The sequence below is a fragment of the Castor canadensis genome, chromosome 9 (assembly GCF_047511655.1).
Source record: "Castor canadensis chromosome 9, mCasCan1.hap1v2, whole genome shotgun sequence".
Lineage (NCBI taxonomy): Eukaryota > Metazoa > Chordata > Mammalia > Rodentia > Castoridae > Castor > Castor canadensis.
Window position 1 is genome coordinate 92,905,081 of NC_133394.1, and position 19,999 is coordinate 92,925,079.

General features: G+C 41.3%; 1 protein-coding gene and 1 non-coding gene across 3 annotated transcripts in view; one reads left to right on the forward strand and one right to left on the reverse strand.

The window, feature by feature from the left end:
* Positions 1-19,999, forward strand: part of Scarb2 (scavenger receptor class B member 2) — a 57,151-nt gene that overhangs the window by 15,347 nt on the left and 21,805 nt on the right. The window contains exons 2-4 of one of the 2 annotated variants that reach the window (XM_020184051.2): positions 3,563-3,720; positions 17,874-18,021; positions 19,227-19,415. In XM_020184051.2, the coding sequence (XP_020039640.1) occupies positions 3,563-3,720; positions 17,874-18,021; positions 19,227-19,415 (495 nt within the window). Of the gene's footprint in view, positions 1-3,562; positions 3,721-11,716; positions 12,061-17,873; positions 18,022-19,226; positions 19,416-19,999 lie in introns of those variants that run through there. The other variant, XM_074041979.1, reaches the window with a different exon arrangement.
* LOC141411137 (U6 spliceosomal RNA) lies at positions 637-743 on the reverse strand. Its single transcript, XR_012435978.1, has one exon. It is a non-coding gene; the product is annotated as a U6 spliceosomal RNA (small nuclear RNA).

Genomic DNA, 19,999 nt, shown 5'->3' on the forward strand with positions numbered 1-19,999 from the left:
GTAATCCCCAGCTCTGCAGAATGGCCAACCTGAGGCTGTGAATGTCCTGCCATCTCCAAATGTTACCTTAAAGCACCCAACTAGGCTTCGACTTGCCTAGTTTTCTACATTCATTTATTCCACAGTTGCATTCATGTATTCACAGGCCTGAGGGTGTGGTAGTATGCACCTGTAATGCCAGTACTCAGGAGCCTAAAGACAGCCTGGCTATACAGCGAGACCCTGTCTCACAGAACAATACAACAGAGAAATAAAACAAGTGGGGGCCTGGACTACGCAAACTTGATATCCTGTCACATGCACTGTCACAGTTTGGTTTTAGTGAGTGGTTCCCAACAAGTTCAGAAAGCTGGCTCCTTTGTGTGGTGTCACTTAAGCTCCACTGTCAGAGGAGCGATGAGGGTAGCATGGGCGGCCGTGCTTGCAGTCTGGGTCTTACTGTCTCACTTGGGGCCTAATGTGGCCACCAGTAAACCCCATTTTCCTCTCCTGTTTTCTCAGCGTGAAGTTTTGTACTCATTGTAAGTAAAGCTGGAAAAAACAAAATCTCACCGAGGAGAAAATCACAGTGATCCAAATTCACAATATTCAGTTAATCAGGGTTCACATTTTGGTTTATTTACTTTCTTTTTTTTTTTAAATAGGGAATGCTTCATAAATTTGCGTGTCATCCTTGCACAGGGGCCATGCTAATCTTCACTGTGTCACTCTAATTTTAGTATATATGCTGCCTAAATGAGCACTGGTTTACTTTCCATCTGTGCTTTTATCGTTCTTGTGTCCCTCAATAACTTTCACTATGAAAATACAAGATTTGGGGCTGGGGGCATGGCTCGAGTGGTAGAGTGCTTACTCACCAAGCATGAGGCCCTGGGTTCAAACCCCAGTATGAGCGGGAAAGAGGGGTGGGGCAGAGGAATGGGGAGAGAGAGAGAGGGAGAGGGTGAAGGAAAGGAAGACTGAGAGAAAAGAAAACACAAGGTTTTTCTCCATTAACATGTTGAGGACTGTTAGGACTAAGAACTTCTGCCTCTGTATTTATCAGGCTTTTGCAGCAATGGTGACTAACAAACAGCTCCCAAGCCCCATCCCAAGCCTTGGACCAGTATCATCAGTTTCATACTTGTGAGGGTGTAAGTTGACCGCACTGTGAGCTTGACTGGCTCAGCTAACTAGTGTCAATGTAAAATGACAACTCTGCTTTAAAAGAAATGAGGAAATAGTTTATTGTGAGCCAAACATAAGTGGCCATGGAACATGGGTTCAAGGTAGCCCTGAATGACAAGTTCCACTGTGGAAGAGGTTACATGAACTTTTATAGTCACAGAAAAAAAGAAAGTTATAAATCAATACACTTACCAAATAAATGACATTGGTGGGAATATCAGAGGGGAAAATCTCTTCTATGGGTTTCAGACGTTATCTCCGTTTACATAATTGTCAGAATGTTAGATCAGATACAAAAGTGAAGCCTAGTAAAGGGCTTAAAATAGCCCAAGATAATCTTGGCTGTCAATCCACAACAGTGCATCTCGGCACATCTTAATGTCTTAATGTGCAGAATTTTTAATATAGATGCAGCTTCTTCAGAGAACCTTGGTTCACGCCAGGCTTCTCTGGTCAGCTTCAGGTGTAGCCTACGTGCTCCTATTTTAGGATGTAGGCTGAAAGATCAACAGCTATCTGTGGCAGAGGGTGGCATCTCCAGGATGACCAGTGGACTCTTACCATGCCTCTTAAGGTCTGAGTTTCAAATTGGCTCATTGCTATTTCACCCACATTCTGTTAGCCAAATCTCATCTCTTAGCCAAGCCTGAAGTGAGAGGGTGCTCCTGCCATGGGGTAGGGCAGCATTTGTTTGCCAGGGATGCCATAATAAATACCAGTCTGGTGGCTTTGCCAGCAGACGTTTATTGTCTCACAGTTCTGGATGCTAGAAGTCTGAGATCAAGGTGATGGCAGTGTTAAATAAAAATTACAGGAGGCCATTGTAGTCCTGAGACTAGTCCCCAAAAGACCAGACTAAAAATCAAAATGCAATCACTCACACTAAAGTTCCACCAAACTGAAACTAAGTTATCTGACCTGAGAAATCAAGAGACAGATAACCAAACCTTTCAAACAGGCTAGTCTCAATCCATATAATGAGGTCCCTCTGATTTAATCTTTATGGGGAAAAAAAGGGAATTGGAAGTAAGATGATGTCAATTATATATTTTTCTATTATTTTTGTCTCTCCATCCCTGCTTACAGGAAAGTAACTTTGAAATGACCAATCCACTTTTTCTTCTTAGAATTTTTTTTTTTTGCTTTTTGATACAGGGTCTCACTATGTAGCACAGGCTGGCCTCCAGCTGTTGATCCTCCTGCCTCAGCTTCCCAAGTACTGAGATGCAAGGTTTTGTTCTTTGCTTCTTTAGTCTTTTCCTGTCTATAACACCAACCTCCTCACTTATTCTAACTTATGGCAAATAAAGCCAATTAAGGTATTTAAATTGTTATGATTTTGTCCTTTGACAGTGCGACTGGTGTCTTCTGAGGGCACTCTCCATACCTTGTAGATGGCCTTCCCACTGTGTCTTCACATGGTTTTTTTTTTTGGTTTGTGTAAGTCTGTGGCCTAATTTGTCCTTCTTCTCCATCTTCTCCTTCTTCTCTTTTTCCCTCCCCTCCCTCCTTCCCTCTTTGGCAATACTGAGGTTGGACCAGCCCTTTGTCAGATAAAGTCTCACACTTTTTTCCTGGGGTCAGCCTGGATGAGGATCTTCTTACTATGCCTCTTGAGTAGCTGGGATGACAGGCATGGGCCACCATGAAATTTCTTATAAGGATAGTAGTCATATTGGATCCCATCTCTCCCTCATGACCTCATTTAACCTCTGTCACGTCTCTGAAGGCCTGTTCTCCAAATTCAGTTACATCCTGAGGTACTGAGAGAGTTACAGCTTCTACATGTGAATTTGGGGTGGGAGGGGTACATAATTCAACCTATAACACTTGGGAAGGGTAGAAGTGAAAGAAGGGTTGTGGGCAAAGGTTAGTCTACCATAGTCGCTTAACCTCAGTTTCTTTGGGATTGAACCAGGGATAGGCATCTCTACTTTATGGATTTTCTGGGGATTGAATATAAAAATGAACATAAAGCCCCTGGTGATGGAGTTAGTAGGGATGGATGTTGTTCCATCTCAAATGTAAGGAACCCAAACTGGTGCTGTCCTCTCATCTTGCAAGCTGGGATTACATGGCTCTTTCCAGAAGAGCCTAAAGTCTATAGCAGCTGTGCCACCAATGGAAACTTCAAGACTAACAAAGCCACAGGGCCTTTGATTTTGTGCACCATACTTCCTTAACCTCAACTATTTATTGAAGACCTATGGCTTCATAGGGCAGTGAACCCTATTATTATGTTCTCTAGAATGACTATGAAATAATTAAAATAAACTAGCTAGGAAGTTAGAGTAGGGAGTGTTCTTCCTTCTGTTTCATGTTTAAAGCCAATGACCATATATATATATTTATTTATTTATTTATTTTAACTCTCCTTTTGTTTTGTTTTCCTTAGACTATGGTATTAAGGAATGGCACCCAGATCTTTGACTCCTGGGAGAGGCCCCCTCTGCCTGTGTATACCCAGTTCTATTTCTTCAATGTCACCAATCCAGAGGAGATCCTCCAAGGAGAGAAACCCCGGCTAGAAGAAGTGGGGCCGTACACCTACAGGTGAGTTCTCCCTGCTGTACTGGAAATACAGAATGACCCAGTGTGGTCCTCGTCTTGCAGCTTCCGTCAGCATTGCCCAGTGAGCTTCATGGGGAGTACAAGTCTGCTTCCATTCCACCTGAAACACTGCTGATGTCGTGTGTGGTTCCTCAACAGAGAGACAGTGGCTCTGGACTGGGCTGAATCCAAGCCTGGTATATTTAGACATGTTAAGCCATGGTTAAGCCATGAAGGACAACTCCCCATCCTGGGTGCTTTTGGGATTGTCTTGGTAGTCTTTGGGGGTTTCTTGGTAATCTTATTTTTTCCTTCCCCTACTCTAAAATCTTTTTGGTAGTCTTTATGACTTTTAGGACCTCCCCCATTTCCCTTCCCTGCATACCTAGATTTAAAACACTTTCCAGAATTCACTGTTGGTCTGAGATACCTTTCAGTAACTGACCCACTTCTTTCTAAGCCCCACCTATCCTGGGTATGAGAGATAACCAAGTGGCGGGTAGGTTAGAGTCTTGGGCAGGGACCACCAGTTTCAAATGTGAGAAATAGAAGAACAGTGTTAATCATTTTCTAGAAGATGAGAAGAGACAGGGCTCTTATGTTCAGAGCATTTTCTCTCTTGCAATATTGACCTTCTCCCTAGTATAGTAGCACCTCTTTCCTCCCCTCCAGTAGTCTTCTCAATAAAGGCTCTGCTTGCTAAGTTAAAAAAATTATATTAGTAGAGGAAGCAGACAGTAAGTTCTTTCTTCTTTAGGACTGCTAACTTGTCAAAATACCTAGTAAGTCTGTCATAATCTATTGCTCAATGAGTGGTAGTTGACTGATTCCTTCATTATGAATCAGTATTATTCTCCACGTGAGGGGTTCAGAGGTAGAAACCCTGGTCCCTGCCTCAAGGGCTCATGCTCGGCCCCCAGCTCAGATGACCCATTTTAAGTCCCACCTCTGCCACTTCCTGGCTCACTGTGGCTCAGTTTCCTTATCTGTAAAATGAGGATAAAAATAGTGCCTCCACATAGGATTGTTAAATGAGTCAGTCAGTATTTATAAAATTCTCAGACTACTGCCTAACACACACTATGTGATCACTAAGTGTTTGCTATTATCGATGTTCTTGGTGGATTTATTGTTTTAGTCTATATAAATCAACATCCAGAATCCTAATGATGAGCCCAGTTGTTACATAAAAGAATTTTAAGAAAGCATGTCCTTGTTTTAATTTGTTTCTTTATTTATAGGTAGGACTATGCTGTGTTGCCCAAGCTGGCCCTAACTCCTGGCCTCAAGTGATCCTCCTGCCTCAGCCTCCCAAGTAGCCGGTCTACACGTGTACTCATGGTGGCTAGCCGGGTCCTCATCGTTAATAAAATGTTTTATATGCCTAAAGAAAACCTTCCATGCCTAAAGAAACGCTGTCTGAGGCTCTCCTGCTGGCAAGAATTGAGGCAGGATTAGGATCTAAGTGTCCTGTGTGGTGGTGGTGTTTTAACAAAATTCCTTAGGGTAAGAGATTCTGCCTCCTTGTAAGGAATGAACCTCCCCTTGAGAACTAAAGGACTGCCCTAACACACTATTTCCCCTCTGAGTCTTCTGCCTGTTCCTATGTCATTATCCTGGTCCCATGAAAAAAGGAGAAAAAGATGTGGATTATAAACAGGGCACGGTGGTGTTGCCTGTTGTCCCAGCACCGGGGAGGCTAAGGCAGGATAATTGCTTGAGCCCAGAAATTCAAGGCTAGCCTGGGTAACATAGCGAGATCTCTATCTCAAAACAACAAAAAACAACCCACAGATCCTAATCATACCTCAAGCAAACTCAGTATTTCTCTGCTGAGATGTCTCCTGGGTCATTGTGTGTCTTGGTGTAGGTGTGCTCTTTTATGTGTGGTCATAGGAATAAACCCTAGAAGTAAATCAGTGTCTGACTGTTACCATAGTCCTCCGTATTCCAATTTACACAGGGCTTAACTAATTACTTCTAGGGAAAATCCAGGAACATTTTCCAGAGTTTCTTTACCTGGACTCCACAGATCCATAGGGGGTTGCTGAATAAATTTCAGGGTCTTCAGTAACGTGAATAGGAAAAAAACGGCCCTTTCTCCTCAGTAGCCTCATATTTACTCACAGTGTTTCCTTCAAGTGTCAGGGTGTGCAACACATGGCTGGTATTAGCAGTACCTGCACCCTCACCATTGCTGGAAACACAGTGTTTATGAACTATAAATACTATAGCCTTGGAAATATTGTCAATGTTCATAAATACTTTAAAACTTCAGTAATGATCAGACCTGCTATTACAGCTATTTAAAGTGTCAACAAAAGAAGAACACATGTTGTTTCTTAACTGATAACTGTATTTCAAAATACAGTGCACTCTCTGTGTCTGTGAGTTCTGTATCCTTGCACATATTCAACCAACTGCAGATTGAAATACTTGGAAAAAAAATTACTTTGTTGTTGCTGATGTGTACTGCCTACAATGGCTACTTCTGTACTCAGCAGGTATACATTTTTCCTTGTTACATTACTTTCTAAACAATACAACAGTGTAGCAACTATTTACACTGCATTGGGTATTGTAAGTGTCCTAGAAATAATTTAAAGTACATAGGAGGATATGTTATATGCAAACACTATGCCATTTTATCTGAGGGCTGTAAACATCTGAGGATTTGGATGTGAAGGTGGGGAGCTAGAACCAATCCTCTGGGGACACAAAGGGACAACTGAAATTGATTTTCTTTGTAATCCTGGGTATTTTATCCTCTGAATTTAAAATGTTGATCTGAAAAAAAAAGGTCGAGGCTTCATTGCAGACTGCCTATGGGAAGACTGAGAACCTCTGAGAACAGATTCAGTGGTTGAAGGTGACTAGTCAGTCCCTCACTGACTGTCTCATTTTTGCCTCCATGAGGTTCCTGTGTCTGGTCTTAATCTCTGCCCTCATTTCTTATCCACACTATTGCCACAGTAACTTTCCAAAGGGCACATCTGATATTTCCTCCCTCAAACCCCTACGGTCATAGTGACTCCCTTGGTGATGTCCAAGGCCTTAGAGATTTGGTTCTTTCTGTGGATCTAGCCTCTCTTTATTTTTATTTATTGGGCACTTGTGTAAGCTTCCATCACTATGACAAATACCTGATATAATTAACTTACAAACAGAAAACTGGCTCACAGAAAACTGGAGGTTTTGGTCTGTGATTGGCAGCACTTTATGGTGGAATGTTTGGACCTTTATGGTTAGAGGTGGGGAGAGAGGGAAAGGAGGTGGCTAGGGTCCTACAATCCCCTTAAAGACATATCCCTAATCACATGAAGGCCTCCCATCGGCCCCACCAATTAAAGATACCACATCCTCTCAATAGCACTGCTCTGGGGAATAAGGCTTTAACATGCAGGCCTTTGGGGAACCCTGACCCGAACCACAGCAGCACTCAGCCTTGTGCTCTGAACTCAGCAGTGACTCTGGTGGTGACATCCAGCGGTGATGGTGACCATCACCATGCTGATGGCCAGGTACTTGTCAAGGGTGTCAACAGAGATGTTTTTACCAGCTTAGTATTGTTTTGTTTTTGCTTTGAGACAGGCTCTTGCTATGTAGCCCAGGCTGGCCTGGAACTGAGGGTCTTCCTGCCTCAGCCTTCTAAGTCCTAGGATTTTTAGGTAGGCAACACCACAACCAGCTTTAACCTAGAATTTGATATGTTAACCAGAACTTTCTGATAGATGAATGTGAGCCACACAGGTCATTTAAAAATTTTCAAGTGGACACATTTAAAGAGTAAAAAGAGGGCTGGGAACTCAAGTGGTAGAGTGCTCTGAGTTGTTCAAACTCTAGTATAAAAAAAGCAAGAAAGAAAACAAAAATGTAAAAAAAAAAAAAAAGAAGACTGGCAAAATTAATTTGAATATTTTATTTAACACCATAAAACCCAAAATAGTACTATTTCAATATGTTAGCAATATTCAGAATTATTGAGATACTTTCTTTTTGAAATCACATGTACATTTTGTTGTTTTGTTTTGTTTTTTGAGACTGAGTTTTGTTATGTATCCCAGGCTAGGCTGGAACTTATTTTGTAGCCCAGGATGGCTTTGAATTCTACTGCCTTAGTCTCCAAGTGCTGGGATTACAGACATGCACCACCATGCCTGATTTTAGCCTTAACTTGAATGTACAACAGCCACCTGTGGCTAGTGGCTACTACGTTAGATAAATTCTAACTATTCTTAAATTTTTACATTTTTATTTACTTTTAGTAATCCTGGGGGTTAAAACTCAGCTCATGCTAGGCAAGGCTCTACCACTGATCCACATCCCCAGCCCTCTAACCATACTCCAGTTATGTATAAGCTCCCAGAACGCTCCCATGTTTGTATACCTGCAGCTGTCCGGTTCAAGAACGAACTCATCATGATTACGCTTCTCCTGACCTTCACATCTTCCTAAGCTCGAGTTTGCCTCTTCTGAAGATTTGTCCTGACTTAGGATGCTCTGTCCCTGGTGTCTGTTACAACAGTAATTAAGTAATTTTAACAAGTTCTGGACGCTCCGTGAGGAGCAGGTACTGAGTCCTTTCGTCTCTGAACAGCCGATGTCTAAGACTAAGTATGGAGTGAGTGAAGGAAATAGTCTCCGTGGTGCTCTAAAACTGCAGGACACAGGCGAGACTGATTAAAACCACAGGACACATTTGCTCAGCTGGAACCACAGGCTTAATCAGGGAAACTTCAGGATAAGTCTGAGAAGAAGGGATCAAGTTCTGAAAATGAGTGGCTTTGTTACAACGTACAGGCTGCTGAGAGCTGCTGGCTGGTTGACTGAGACGTGAGGTCTGGGATTTGCAGCCCCTATATAGAGCCCTTTGGTGTCTGCATTGCCTCTTGCAGTCATTCGCTGGATCCCTGTTACTTGTGACTTGATGGTGCTGTTGTGCAGGCTGACTGACTGAACATTCCAGTACCTCCTGTCCCAGGGTTTGCCAATTCCATGGGCTCCCTCCAACCAAGTCATGGCTCTTCACGTGTGCCTGGGGGTGTGGGACAAAGAAAGGGGAGGTGTGACCACTCCCCTCAGTCAGTGTTGGTCAGTGTGGGTCCTTCTGGTGTCAGGAAATCTCTGAGGGAGGGGAAGGTTTTCCTTAGGCCGCAGGGGGCCTGACTATGACACACAACAACTGGTACATTTCCCTAAAGTGTCACATATTGGCAAGTTTAGAATATGAATGTCCTTTGTAAGAACAAGTTGGTCTGGTTTAAGGAATGTAGTGTCTTATTTGCATTTTTGTGAAGCTGTGGATTGAGCAGCCCAGTAACAGGTCTGTTAATAGGAATTTGCCTCAGGAACCTTTTGCTTGGTGACATATTTGCCTAAAATGTGTATCAGATTTATGGTAACCCACGGCTTTTGCAATCTTTTTGAGATTTAATTTTTGTTTTGTCATTTTTTTCTATTTTTCCTACTATTTAACATTTTAAGAATTTAAAAAAAATGTCTAAGGCCTTTCAACTAATTTTCCTATCTCCTGTGTTTGTTAAATTATAATATCCCATTATATCTTCTTTTTAGGTTTCTAGTTTGCTGTGTATGCAGTTTATTTCCTTTTTAGGCTTGTATTACTGCTTTGATGGTAAGAAGAAAAGATGTGAAGGATGCATCTTAAGTGGAACTTGTTTGATTTTGTGTTTTTGTTTTGCTTTTTTTTGAGACAGCGTCTCATTATGTAGAATGATCTTCCTGCCTCAGCCTCCTGCGTGCTGGGATCATAGACCTATGACACCTACTGGGCTCCACATTTTTAATTTTTAAAACTTTTATATGTAATTAAGTCTATTCTTTCATGAATTTCTCTAACATTTCTCAGCCTAAAAAAGATCCTGTTTCCTCTTTCACCAACTGTTTTGAGGGAATGTAAATTAGTACTGTCATTATGGAAAACAGTATGGAGGCAAAAAATTAAAAATAGAGCTTCCATATGATCCAGCAGTGCCACTACTGGGTATCTCTCCAAAGGAAATGAAACCATGTTGGAGAGACATTTGTACTTGCATGTTTACTTTAGAACTGTTCACAGCATCTAAGGTATGGAGTCAGCCAAGCTGACCATTGATGGATAGACGAGTGGATAAAGAAAACATGTTGGACATACACAATAAAATATTATTCAGACAGAAAAAAAGGAAGGAAAATCTATCATTTGTGGTAATGGATGGTCCTGGAGGACATTATATTATATACATACATTGAAATGCACTGCATCCCATAAATATTTATAATTATTATGTGTTAACTAAAAAAGAAAAAAAAAAGTCCTACTTCCACCAAAGTTTTGATAGGTAAGCCTATTTTCTCATAGTTATATTCTTTTCACATTTGATTTCTTAGGGATCTAATTGTCTTCCTTGAAATTTAGCAGAGGTAAGAACTTTGTTTAAACTTTCAAATTGTGTCCTGTTATTCCTTAGATTCTTTACTTACTTCTGAGCCATGCTATACACACACACACACACACAAAAGTCAAAGAGATGATAGCAAATTTCAAAACACCATCATTATTGTTTCCATTGCTGCCAGAGAGTGCCCACCTGTTCTCAAAGCCTGACTCACTCGTCTGTGATAGGATCTGGTAGCTAAAAAATGTATTTGTTTTCTTCAAAATAGAAACTGAAGACACCTAAAAAACTAGCTAGCATTTGTTGCCCTTAACGCAGAGAAACTAAAGCAGATACCTTAAAAGCAACTGAGGCCAATAGGAAAAGGGGACCAGGTACTAGAGAAAAGGTTAGTTCAAGAAGAATTAACCTAGAAGGTAACACACATGCACAGGAAATTAATGTGAGTCAACTCCCTGTATAGCTATCCTTATCTCAACCAGCAAAAACCCTTGTTCCTTCCTATTATTGCTTATACTCTCTCTACAACAAAATTAGAAATAAGGGCGAAATAGTTTCTGCTGGGTATTGAGGGGGGTGGAGAGGGAGGGGGCGGAGTGGGTAGTAAGGGAGGGGGTGGGGGCAGGGGGGAGAAATGAACCAAGCCTTGTATGCACATATGAATAATAAAAGAAAAAAAAATAGAAACTGAACAATTTTTACATGGAATAATTTTTAAAGACGAACTGCTCAAAACTAAGAAAAATAGAAAAAGATTCCCACATGTGCTTACCATGCACAAAAGATTTCTATAGTGGGATGTGCACTGCATGTATTTAACAAATTTGATTGGTTTTTTTCTTGTTAGTCTGCCTTTTGTTACAGGAGTCTGTCTCTGCTATGATTTATGAATGTTGAGGACAAAATTCTACTTCTTTCCCACTCATTGTTCTCTTTGGGGTGGAAGCTTCCAGGGTTTCCTTAGCTGACAAGGCAGGGGTGTAGAAAGTTAAGCATAGGAGCTCCTCAGTTCCTGTGCCAGGCTTGGTCACGTCATCCATCCTGGAACTTCAATGGTCATTTCTGTGTGATGTGTTTGTCCTTCCCAACCTCTTTCCTACTTGCTGCTGCTCTCTCAAATCACCTCTGCAGTGTTCTCCCTCCATGTGGGACTTCTGTCCCTATGTCCCAACAGCACCTTGCAGTCAGCCAACAGAGCACTTACTGGAGGGAGGAAGCATGTGATAGCAGCTTCCATGATGTACTGTGGATTCTATGAGGGCAGGAACCAGGACTTCTCCTCTAGTGTTTCCTACGCGCTTAGTATGTGCCAGGTGATGCACATACTGCGTGCATATCATGTGGACTTAATACCCACAATGCCTCTATGAGGTGGGTGGATAACTACCCCCGTTTTATAGATAAGGAAACTGAGGAACAGAAGGCATGAGTAACTTCTTCTTAGCTCCACGGCAAGTATCAATGAAGCCAGGATTGGATGATTAAATGCAAAACCTGCCAGTCAGCTCTCAACTTACACTTCTATCCAATGAGCTCAGTCATTTTTTTGGGGTGGGGGTTTACTGGGGTTGAACTTGGGACTTCACGCTTGCTAGGCAGGCACTCTACCTCTTGAGCCATGTCTCCAGCCCTTTTGCTCTGGTTATGGGGTAGGATCTTGCTTATTGCCCAGACCAGCCTGGACCTTGATCCTCCTGTTTTCTGCTTCCTGCCATTGCTGGGATGACAGACACACAGCACTGTGCCCAGATTTTTTTCTGTTGAAACGGGGTCTCAAAAAACTTTTTTGCCTAGGGTTGGCCTGGAACCGAAATCCTCAGCATCTTAGCTTCCCAAGTAGCTTGGATTACAGGCATGAGCTACTGGTGCCCAACAAGGTTAGTCGCTCCTTTTGGTAATTCTCAACAAAGGATTGGATGAATGAAGGAACCAACATGACTAAAAGGTAAGGATATCCCATCTTCCCTATCCCTGAGTTGGGGATTAAATGCAGGGCCACCAGCATTCGAGGCAAGTGCTCTACTACTAAACCACATCCCCAGCCCAAGGATAGGGGTTTTATAATAACATTGTACACATCCAATTTATCCAGCATCTCAGAAGAATTAAATGCACAAACATTAATTTTCCAGCTAATTAAAAATGATTCTTTTTGTTTCCATTCCTTATCTAAGGCTATTATTTCTAAAATCATTTCTAAAATAGATCCTGTGTTCTCCTGTCTAATTAAATAGTTCATGGAGCATATCTCAACCATTTCTTGTTTTCTTTTTTAAATGAGATGGTTCTGCTGTCTTTCCCAGGCTAGTCTCAAAACTCAGCTCAAGTGATCATCCTGCCTCAACCTCCTGAATGGTGTGAGCCACGATGCTGGCTTTTTAACCATTTCTTAACTACTTGCACTACCACTGTGATTAATATGTGTCAAACTGTAGTCTGAAATTTATTAGCATCTACTTAAATAAGAGACCAAACCTTGATGTCTAAGGCCCAAGATCTGTTTTGTTTCAAACTCTTGTCTGTATTTCTGGATGTTTCTTTAGTCTTCTCTAGTATGTTGTAGGGCAGTGATTGATCTTATCTGGCTTTCAATCTCCTGTTTACCAGCAGCCTCCCTGCTTCTAGATGACAGTTGTTGATTAGTCATGCCTTAGGGTGTCAGTTGTTAAGGTAACCAGATTTGTTATACTGTTACCAAAATCCCTTCTCCTTGTGCTTTGTTCATTCTGGCATTGCCAGAGCAACAAGTGTTTAGAAGGGAAATATTTTGGTTTCCTTGGGCTATCATATGTTGGTATGAAAGGAAGGCCCACTAGCCATCTCCTTCTGTGGTTTTTTGGCCTTTGTGGATTGGGAGGCCAGGTCCTACTCCCTTTTCTCAGTGGCAATGCTCTGTAAAGGCCCTGCATCAGTCACGCCTTAGTGTGTAGGGTGTAGGACTACAAGTGGCTGAGGGAAGTCATGAAGTTGGCTGTGAGTGACCAGACTTAGTCATCCTGCCAGGGGAATTACATCTTTTATGGTTTGGAAAACCCTGGCTTCGACTTATTAAACTTATTGAGAAATCAAGTCAAGCTACAGGCTTCAAATGATTGGTATCTTCGTGCTCAGTTTCCCCTTAAACATCAGGTAGTCATAGGGTAAGCAATAAAGCAAACATTTTAAAAGTTATCTCTAAAGTCATTAAACATAAATGAAGCAGGTCCTATGCTTGGGGTTATTCAGGCTTGTAGGCTCATGACTTAGGACTTGGGTGAAGAAGACAGAAGGCCTTAGCACGCTCACTGATTTGTGAGATTAGACAGACAATTTGGCAAAGTTCACCCCTGGACTTCCTGAACCTATTCTGAGTCCCAGCTCCTGGCTCTCTAGCCTGGCTTTCTCTGTGTGCAAGTTGGTGTTCGCCATGGGTCATTTTTCTACTTCTGGTTCCTCAGAGGTGAGCGAGGCCAACATGGGTCCTAAGCATACACGAGTTATAAGCAGTTCACTCTGTGGCAGGCTTCTTCCTTGCGCTCACTCCAGGGAGGCTCTGGGGACAGGGACAAATGTTCCCTTCTTTGTAGGCACCAGCCTTGGCTAAGCATGGGTTTGGCTTTGAAATTTCCTCTCCTCTTCCATCTTCTACAAATCACTTTGGATTAACATCTGTGAAAAATCAGAGATATTTTAGGTGACCAGAATTTTAAACCTGGTTGGTTTGTTTTCCTCTGTATAAAATGACTAGGTCATGATTTTCATGGGGGATTCTTTGGTTGCAAGTAAGAGAATGTACTTCTGGATAAATGGAGTAAGAAGGAAATCCATCAGTCAAAAGTGCTGAGCCATAATAGTGTGACCGATTACCCTGGCTTCAGGAGGCTGGGGCAGGAGGATCACTGTCCTAGGTCAGCTGGAGGTCAGCTGACAAGGTTAGCACAGAAGGCCCTATGTGAAAAACACATCAAAAGTGAAAAGATTGGGTATGTGGCTCAAGCATGAGATCCTGAGTTAACCCCCAGTGTCTGCAGTGTGTATGTGGGATCCAAATCAAGTCACAGGAGCGTCTGCATAATCTTGACACACTGCATCACCAGAGGTGGGGGTCTTTACCAGGTCATGCCTCTTTCTGGTGCTGCACTCAGGGTTTTAGAGGCCAGAGGAATTGGTTCTGTTGGGGTCCTTCGGCACCTGGACTAGTGGTCTGGCACTGCAGGAGAAGAAAGGGAATCAAGGCTATCACAGGAAGAGGACTGGAAGCCAGACAACCAAAACTCTCTAACTTCATATTGCATGCATGTTTGAACAGGACCATCTCAGTCTGATTCATCACATATTACTTGTGGACTGGAAGGACATATAATTGTTGTTCTTTGTCATAATTATGTAGATTTGGCTTTTGCTAGAGGTATTCATTGTTTCACTCCACCAACATTCATTAATCCCCTTTAGGAGGTCTGACACAGAGTAGCACCTGCTATGAGACAGCTTGGGTTCACATTCTGGCTCTTCTGCCTATCTGTATCCTGTGTCCCATCTGTAATATAGGGCAATAATACTGTATTGGTATTATGGACTTGTTGAAAGAATTAAAAGTAAAATGAAATCATGTGAGTTAAACCCTTAAAAAAGAAACTGTGCAAATGTCAAATCTAAGTGATTATCGTGCATAGCTTGGTGCTACAAAGACTCATTCTTCTTTTTTTTGGCAGTAGTGGGACTTGAACTTACGGCTTCACAGTTGTTAGGCAGGTGCTCTACTATTTGAACCACATCCCAAGCCCTTTTTGCTTTTGTTATTTTTGATACAGGGTCTTAAATTTTTGCTCTGGCTGACCCAGACTGTGATCCTTCTGTTTCTGCTTCCTGTGGGATGACAGATGTGCACCATCACACCTAGCTTTTTTGTTGAGATGGGGTCTTGCTAACTTTTTCCCCAGCTAGCTTTGAACTGGGATCCTCCTGATCTCTGCCTCCCAAGTATCTGGGATTACAGGCATGAGCCATCTTGTCCGACCAAGACTCAGTCATTCTTATGAATCTATATGCATGCATTAGTTATTATTTTCTCATCTATTCTTATTTTAAAATCTAGAAATAATTTAAGAGTTATAAAGAGAAATAATATACAAGTTTCTGCCTTCAGCTTGCTTGCTATCTACTGAGGCTACATGGTAATTCTTTTATAGCCTAATGATGTCACTCAGCAGTTTATCACTGAAGGCCAAAGACTAGGATAGAGAGCAAACTCCAGAAATGGGTGAGAAAAATCCCCATGTGCTGTGTGGTCAGGAACGGCCTTGGGAGGAAGTGGTGGGAAGACCAGCTGCCTGATGCCTTCTGAACCTCTCTTAATTTCAAACTCTTAGATTATCTCTATCCAATATAAACATTACACTAACCACATATGTAACTTAAGTTTTTCTACTATCCACATTTTTTAAGGAAAAAGAACAAGCAAAATTAATTTTAATAATATATTCTTATTTTGCCCATTATACATAAAATGACATCATTTCTATATGTAATCAATATTAGAAAGGTAAGATATTTTACATTTCTGCTTTTGGTATCATTTTTTAGAATCTGGTCTATTTTACACATATAATGCATCTCAATTCCAATTAGCCATAGTTCAAGTGCTTGCTAGTCACAAGTGAGCAGTGGCTACCGTGTCAAACTGAAAAGTCTTCATTGGTATAGGAAGGAAGGAATAGATATGGGAATTTTTTTTTATCTACTCTGTACCAGGCAGGCCCAGGACTTGCTTAAGGCATTTGATGAACAAAAGATCAAATTCTGTTTCTTCAAAGAAATTTGCATTTTTCTCATCATGAATTTTTTGGCCTTAATTTTGATTTAAAAATGTACTGCATAGCTAGTTGTGGTGGGGTACCCTATAATCACAGCATTCTGGGGGCAGAGGCAGGAGGATTGTGAGTTTGAGGCCAGCATGGACTACTTAGTAAATTCAAGATCAGTCTGGGTAGTACAGTGAGACCCTGTCTCAAGAGACAAAAGAACAAACCCAAAATAAATATTGCATGAAAATATTATTCATCTTGATGCAAGCACTTTTTGTACATATACTTTCTTTTTAATTGAGTAATTTAGAGGGTACAGTGTGACATTTAAATACATGAATACAATCCAGTATTCAGATTAGAGTAATTGGCACATCTATCCCCTCAGACACTTATTATTTCTTTGTTTTGGAAGCACTGAAAATCCTCTCTACCAGCTATTTTGAAATACAGTAAGTCTGCCTTATTTGTGGCTTCATTTCACTCAGGTTTAATCAAGCACAGTCAAAACAAAATAATAAAAAAAGTAAAAAATTTCAAAAACCAAATTTTTAATTCCCACATGTGGGCTCCACAGCTCAGTTGATGTAGAGAAGCTGTCAGTCACACATTGTCATCAGATGTGTTTAAATCCTTATGTGACCTGATGTGTTTCCCTGTCTTTCATTTTGTGAAAAACTGCCTTCCCCAAATCAAATGGTGTCCAAAAAGCGAGGTAAAAGGAAATGTGCTTAATTTAAGAGATAAAGTGAAAATGTGACATTTGTTGAAAGGCAGCATGTCTTTAGTGGAAGTTGGATGGCATTATGGGAAAAATGCCTCAAGCATCCACAGTGCAGCACTGAATTCTGCACCTTGAGCATGTGTGGGTTTTACTCGGTGGTGGTCTCCTTGGAACAGAGACCCACTGACATCAAGGGTCTGCTGTACTCAAACATTGGTGCTGACCACAGTTGTCCTAACCTACTATATACCAAGTTCTTTCTAAGAGATGCCCTAGTGCCTCATGTGGGGAAACTACTTCAACCAAACTGAATTGTGGAACAGAAACAGGGATGCATTCTTCTAACTTACTAAGCCTTGTGCCTCAATTATTTATGTATTTCTTTATATTTTTTATTTTTACAGTGCTGAGGATCAAACCCAGGGTTTTGCAGTCTAGGCAACTGCTCTACCACTGAGCCACACCCCTAGTCCCTTGGGCCTCAATTTTTCATGTGAATTTTCAATTAAATTCAGGTTACAACTAAACACAAGAATTAAACAAGTTGAAATTCAAACTGAATGTATGAACTGAACTGAAACTTTTAAAAATATTTCAGGACCAAATTGTAACCCAAGAGAGAATTCATTGGCTTTGATTCTCTGGTCAAAGTGCCCCTTGACTGCTGTATTTCCCAATTGTGGAAAAAAAGAATGAAAACAAGTTTTTTGAGAAGATTCCTAGGATTCATTTCCTTCTCACATTTTTAGCTTTAATGTGCAGGGTAGTGGGGTTTGGCAGCACTGGGGTTTGAACTCAGGTCCTTGCAAACTCTCTACCACTTGATCCCCACCTCTAGCACTTAATTTGCAGTTTTTAAGGGTTTAGTATCTTCAGTCTCTTGAAATAATGATATATTGGGATATTGGGAATGTCTTTTGTTGTTGTTTTTTGGCAGCACTGGGGTTTGAACTCAAGACCTCATGCTTGCTAGGCAGGAGCTCTTACTGTTTGAGCCACTCCACCAGCCCTTTTTTGTATTGGGTATTTTTGAGATAGGGTCTGTTTGCTCAGGGCTGACTTCGAACCTCAATCCTCCTGATCTCTACCTCCTGAGTAGCTAGGTAGCGAGGGTCACAGGCACAAGCCACTGGCACCTGGCTTATATTGGGAATGATATATTGAAAACTATAACTTTGATACTGACAAAAAGAGACAGTCTTGCTTATTAAAGTGGTATCCATTTTTTTGAACACAATCTTTTTCTTTTAGGGAACTCAGGAACAAGGCAAATGTTCAATTTGGAGATAATGGAACAACAATATCTGCTGTTAGCAATAAGGCATATGTTTTTGAACGAAACCAATCTGTTGGAGACCCCAAAATTGACTTAATTAGAACACTAAATATTCCTGTATTGGTAAGTAGGCATTTTACTATTATTATTGTGGATTTTAAAAGGGGAAAAGATAAGGCTATTATGATTTTGCATAATTTAGGAGCTAGTTATGTAGTTGTGTTAAAATATACATGCATAAATTCACACATACACACACACACACACACACACACACACAAGGCTGGGGTGTGGCTCAATGAAAGAGCACTAGCCTAGCATGCTTGAATCTCTGAATTTAATCCAGCACTACTATATATATTTTTTTCAAAGAAAAATATATTTATTTTCCCCTTCCTTTCTTTAAAGTAAATCTTAGACTTTTTTTCCTATACTCTATCAAATAAGGCCATTTTGGATGATAATAAAATACAAATTTTAGGATTTGTTTTCATGATTTTTTCTTGAGTGTACTTATGTAGATAAGTAATAAATTTTTGTTAGCTAGAAATTTAAAAAAATGTTCACCCCTTTGTTTTGACTCAGAAATTCTAGCAATAGAATTTGCATACCACTTCTTGGATCAGATTTCTATTTTGTCTATAGTTACACCACCATGAATGCCCCCAATCTTGTCCAACCTATCTTGTATTTTAAGTTCTCAAGGTACATGAATTGCCTATTTCCTCCCTTTTCACATGGCAGAGACTGGGCTGTGATTCCCTAGGCTCTGTTTATAAGGCAGTAACACCTGTACCACACCCATGCTCTATTGAGACCCAGAAAACTTCCTTATTCACCTACACCACCTCTTCTGAGGCTCCCACACTCACTGCTAAGTGAATCCTCCATATGCCACTAGACACTGATGGTGGACTGGAGTACAGATCCCAGATCCTGTCCCTCCAGGCTCTGCTGTCTACTGGTACAGTTTATCACCAGGTTCCAGGCACCAGATTGGCTCAAGGGGAAGGTGGCGCCACCTTGTGTCTAAAGACTCTGAAGTATTTACAAGAGCTTTTCTCCTGTGGCAGGGATAACTTGGAGCCTGCAAGTGGGAATGCTGAGCTCACACTTAAAACCTGTAATATGAAAAAGGGCAATACCTGAAGAGTCTTGTTCCTCCACATGCAGCTGGAGGAGCTCACTGGCCGGTTTTCCAATTATTTAATCTCAACATTTACATCTTGGTTTCTGGCCCCCTTTGTTGAGAGGTAGTAAGAGAGAGTAGGGTGGGGGTGACTTGGCAATAGAGGACACTCCTGTCTTAACTTGCCTCTCCTCCTCAGACTGTCATAGAATGGGCCCAGGCCCGCTTCCTCAGGGTGCTCATTGAGGCCATGCTGAAAGCCTATCAGCAGAAGCTCTTTGTGACTCACACGGTTGACGAACTGCTCTGGGGCTACAAAGATGAGATCTTGTCTCTCATCCATACTTTCAGATCTGATATCTCTCCCAATTTTGGCCTGTTCTATCAGGTAAGTTGAATTTTCTTTCAAACCATCTCTAACAGCTGACAGTGGGGAGGGGGCATCCCAAGCCAGATTCCATCTTAACACCGGACTTCCTCTAGGAGAAGACCAAAATTGCCCAAAGTTCTATATGCCTTGTAGAATGTGTGAAAAAAAATAAGAAAATGGTTTTGGTAAAAGGCAAAAGATTTATACGATCTGAAAAGAAGCCAGAACAGGAAAGTGGTTTTGTAATCAACAACAACAAAAGAACCTTGAGTAAAATGCACAGTTGGGAAGTTAGTAATAGACAAAATTAACCCCTCAGGAAGAAAGTGTTAGATTTAGGGCTCCAAGACTGAAAGGTGCTTCCTCATCATTAAATTTGTAGCTATTTTTGGGCTCTGCTTGTCCAAGGAATTTATTCTCACCAAGGAACTTATTTTCAATGTGCAATCCCTTGACATCTCACCTTGTCTGTGGCAAAGGGCAATCATCCTCCACCTGAGCCTCAAGGGTATACAAAATTTAGAAGCTGTTCTAACAAAGCAAGCAGGTTTTAAGTGTTATCTCTGTAACAGTGAGTGGGAGGTCCTAAAAGTAGAGTCTCA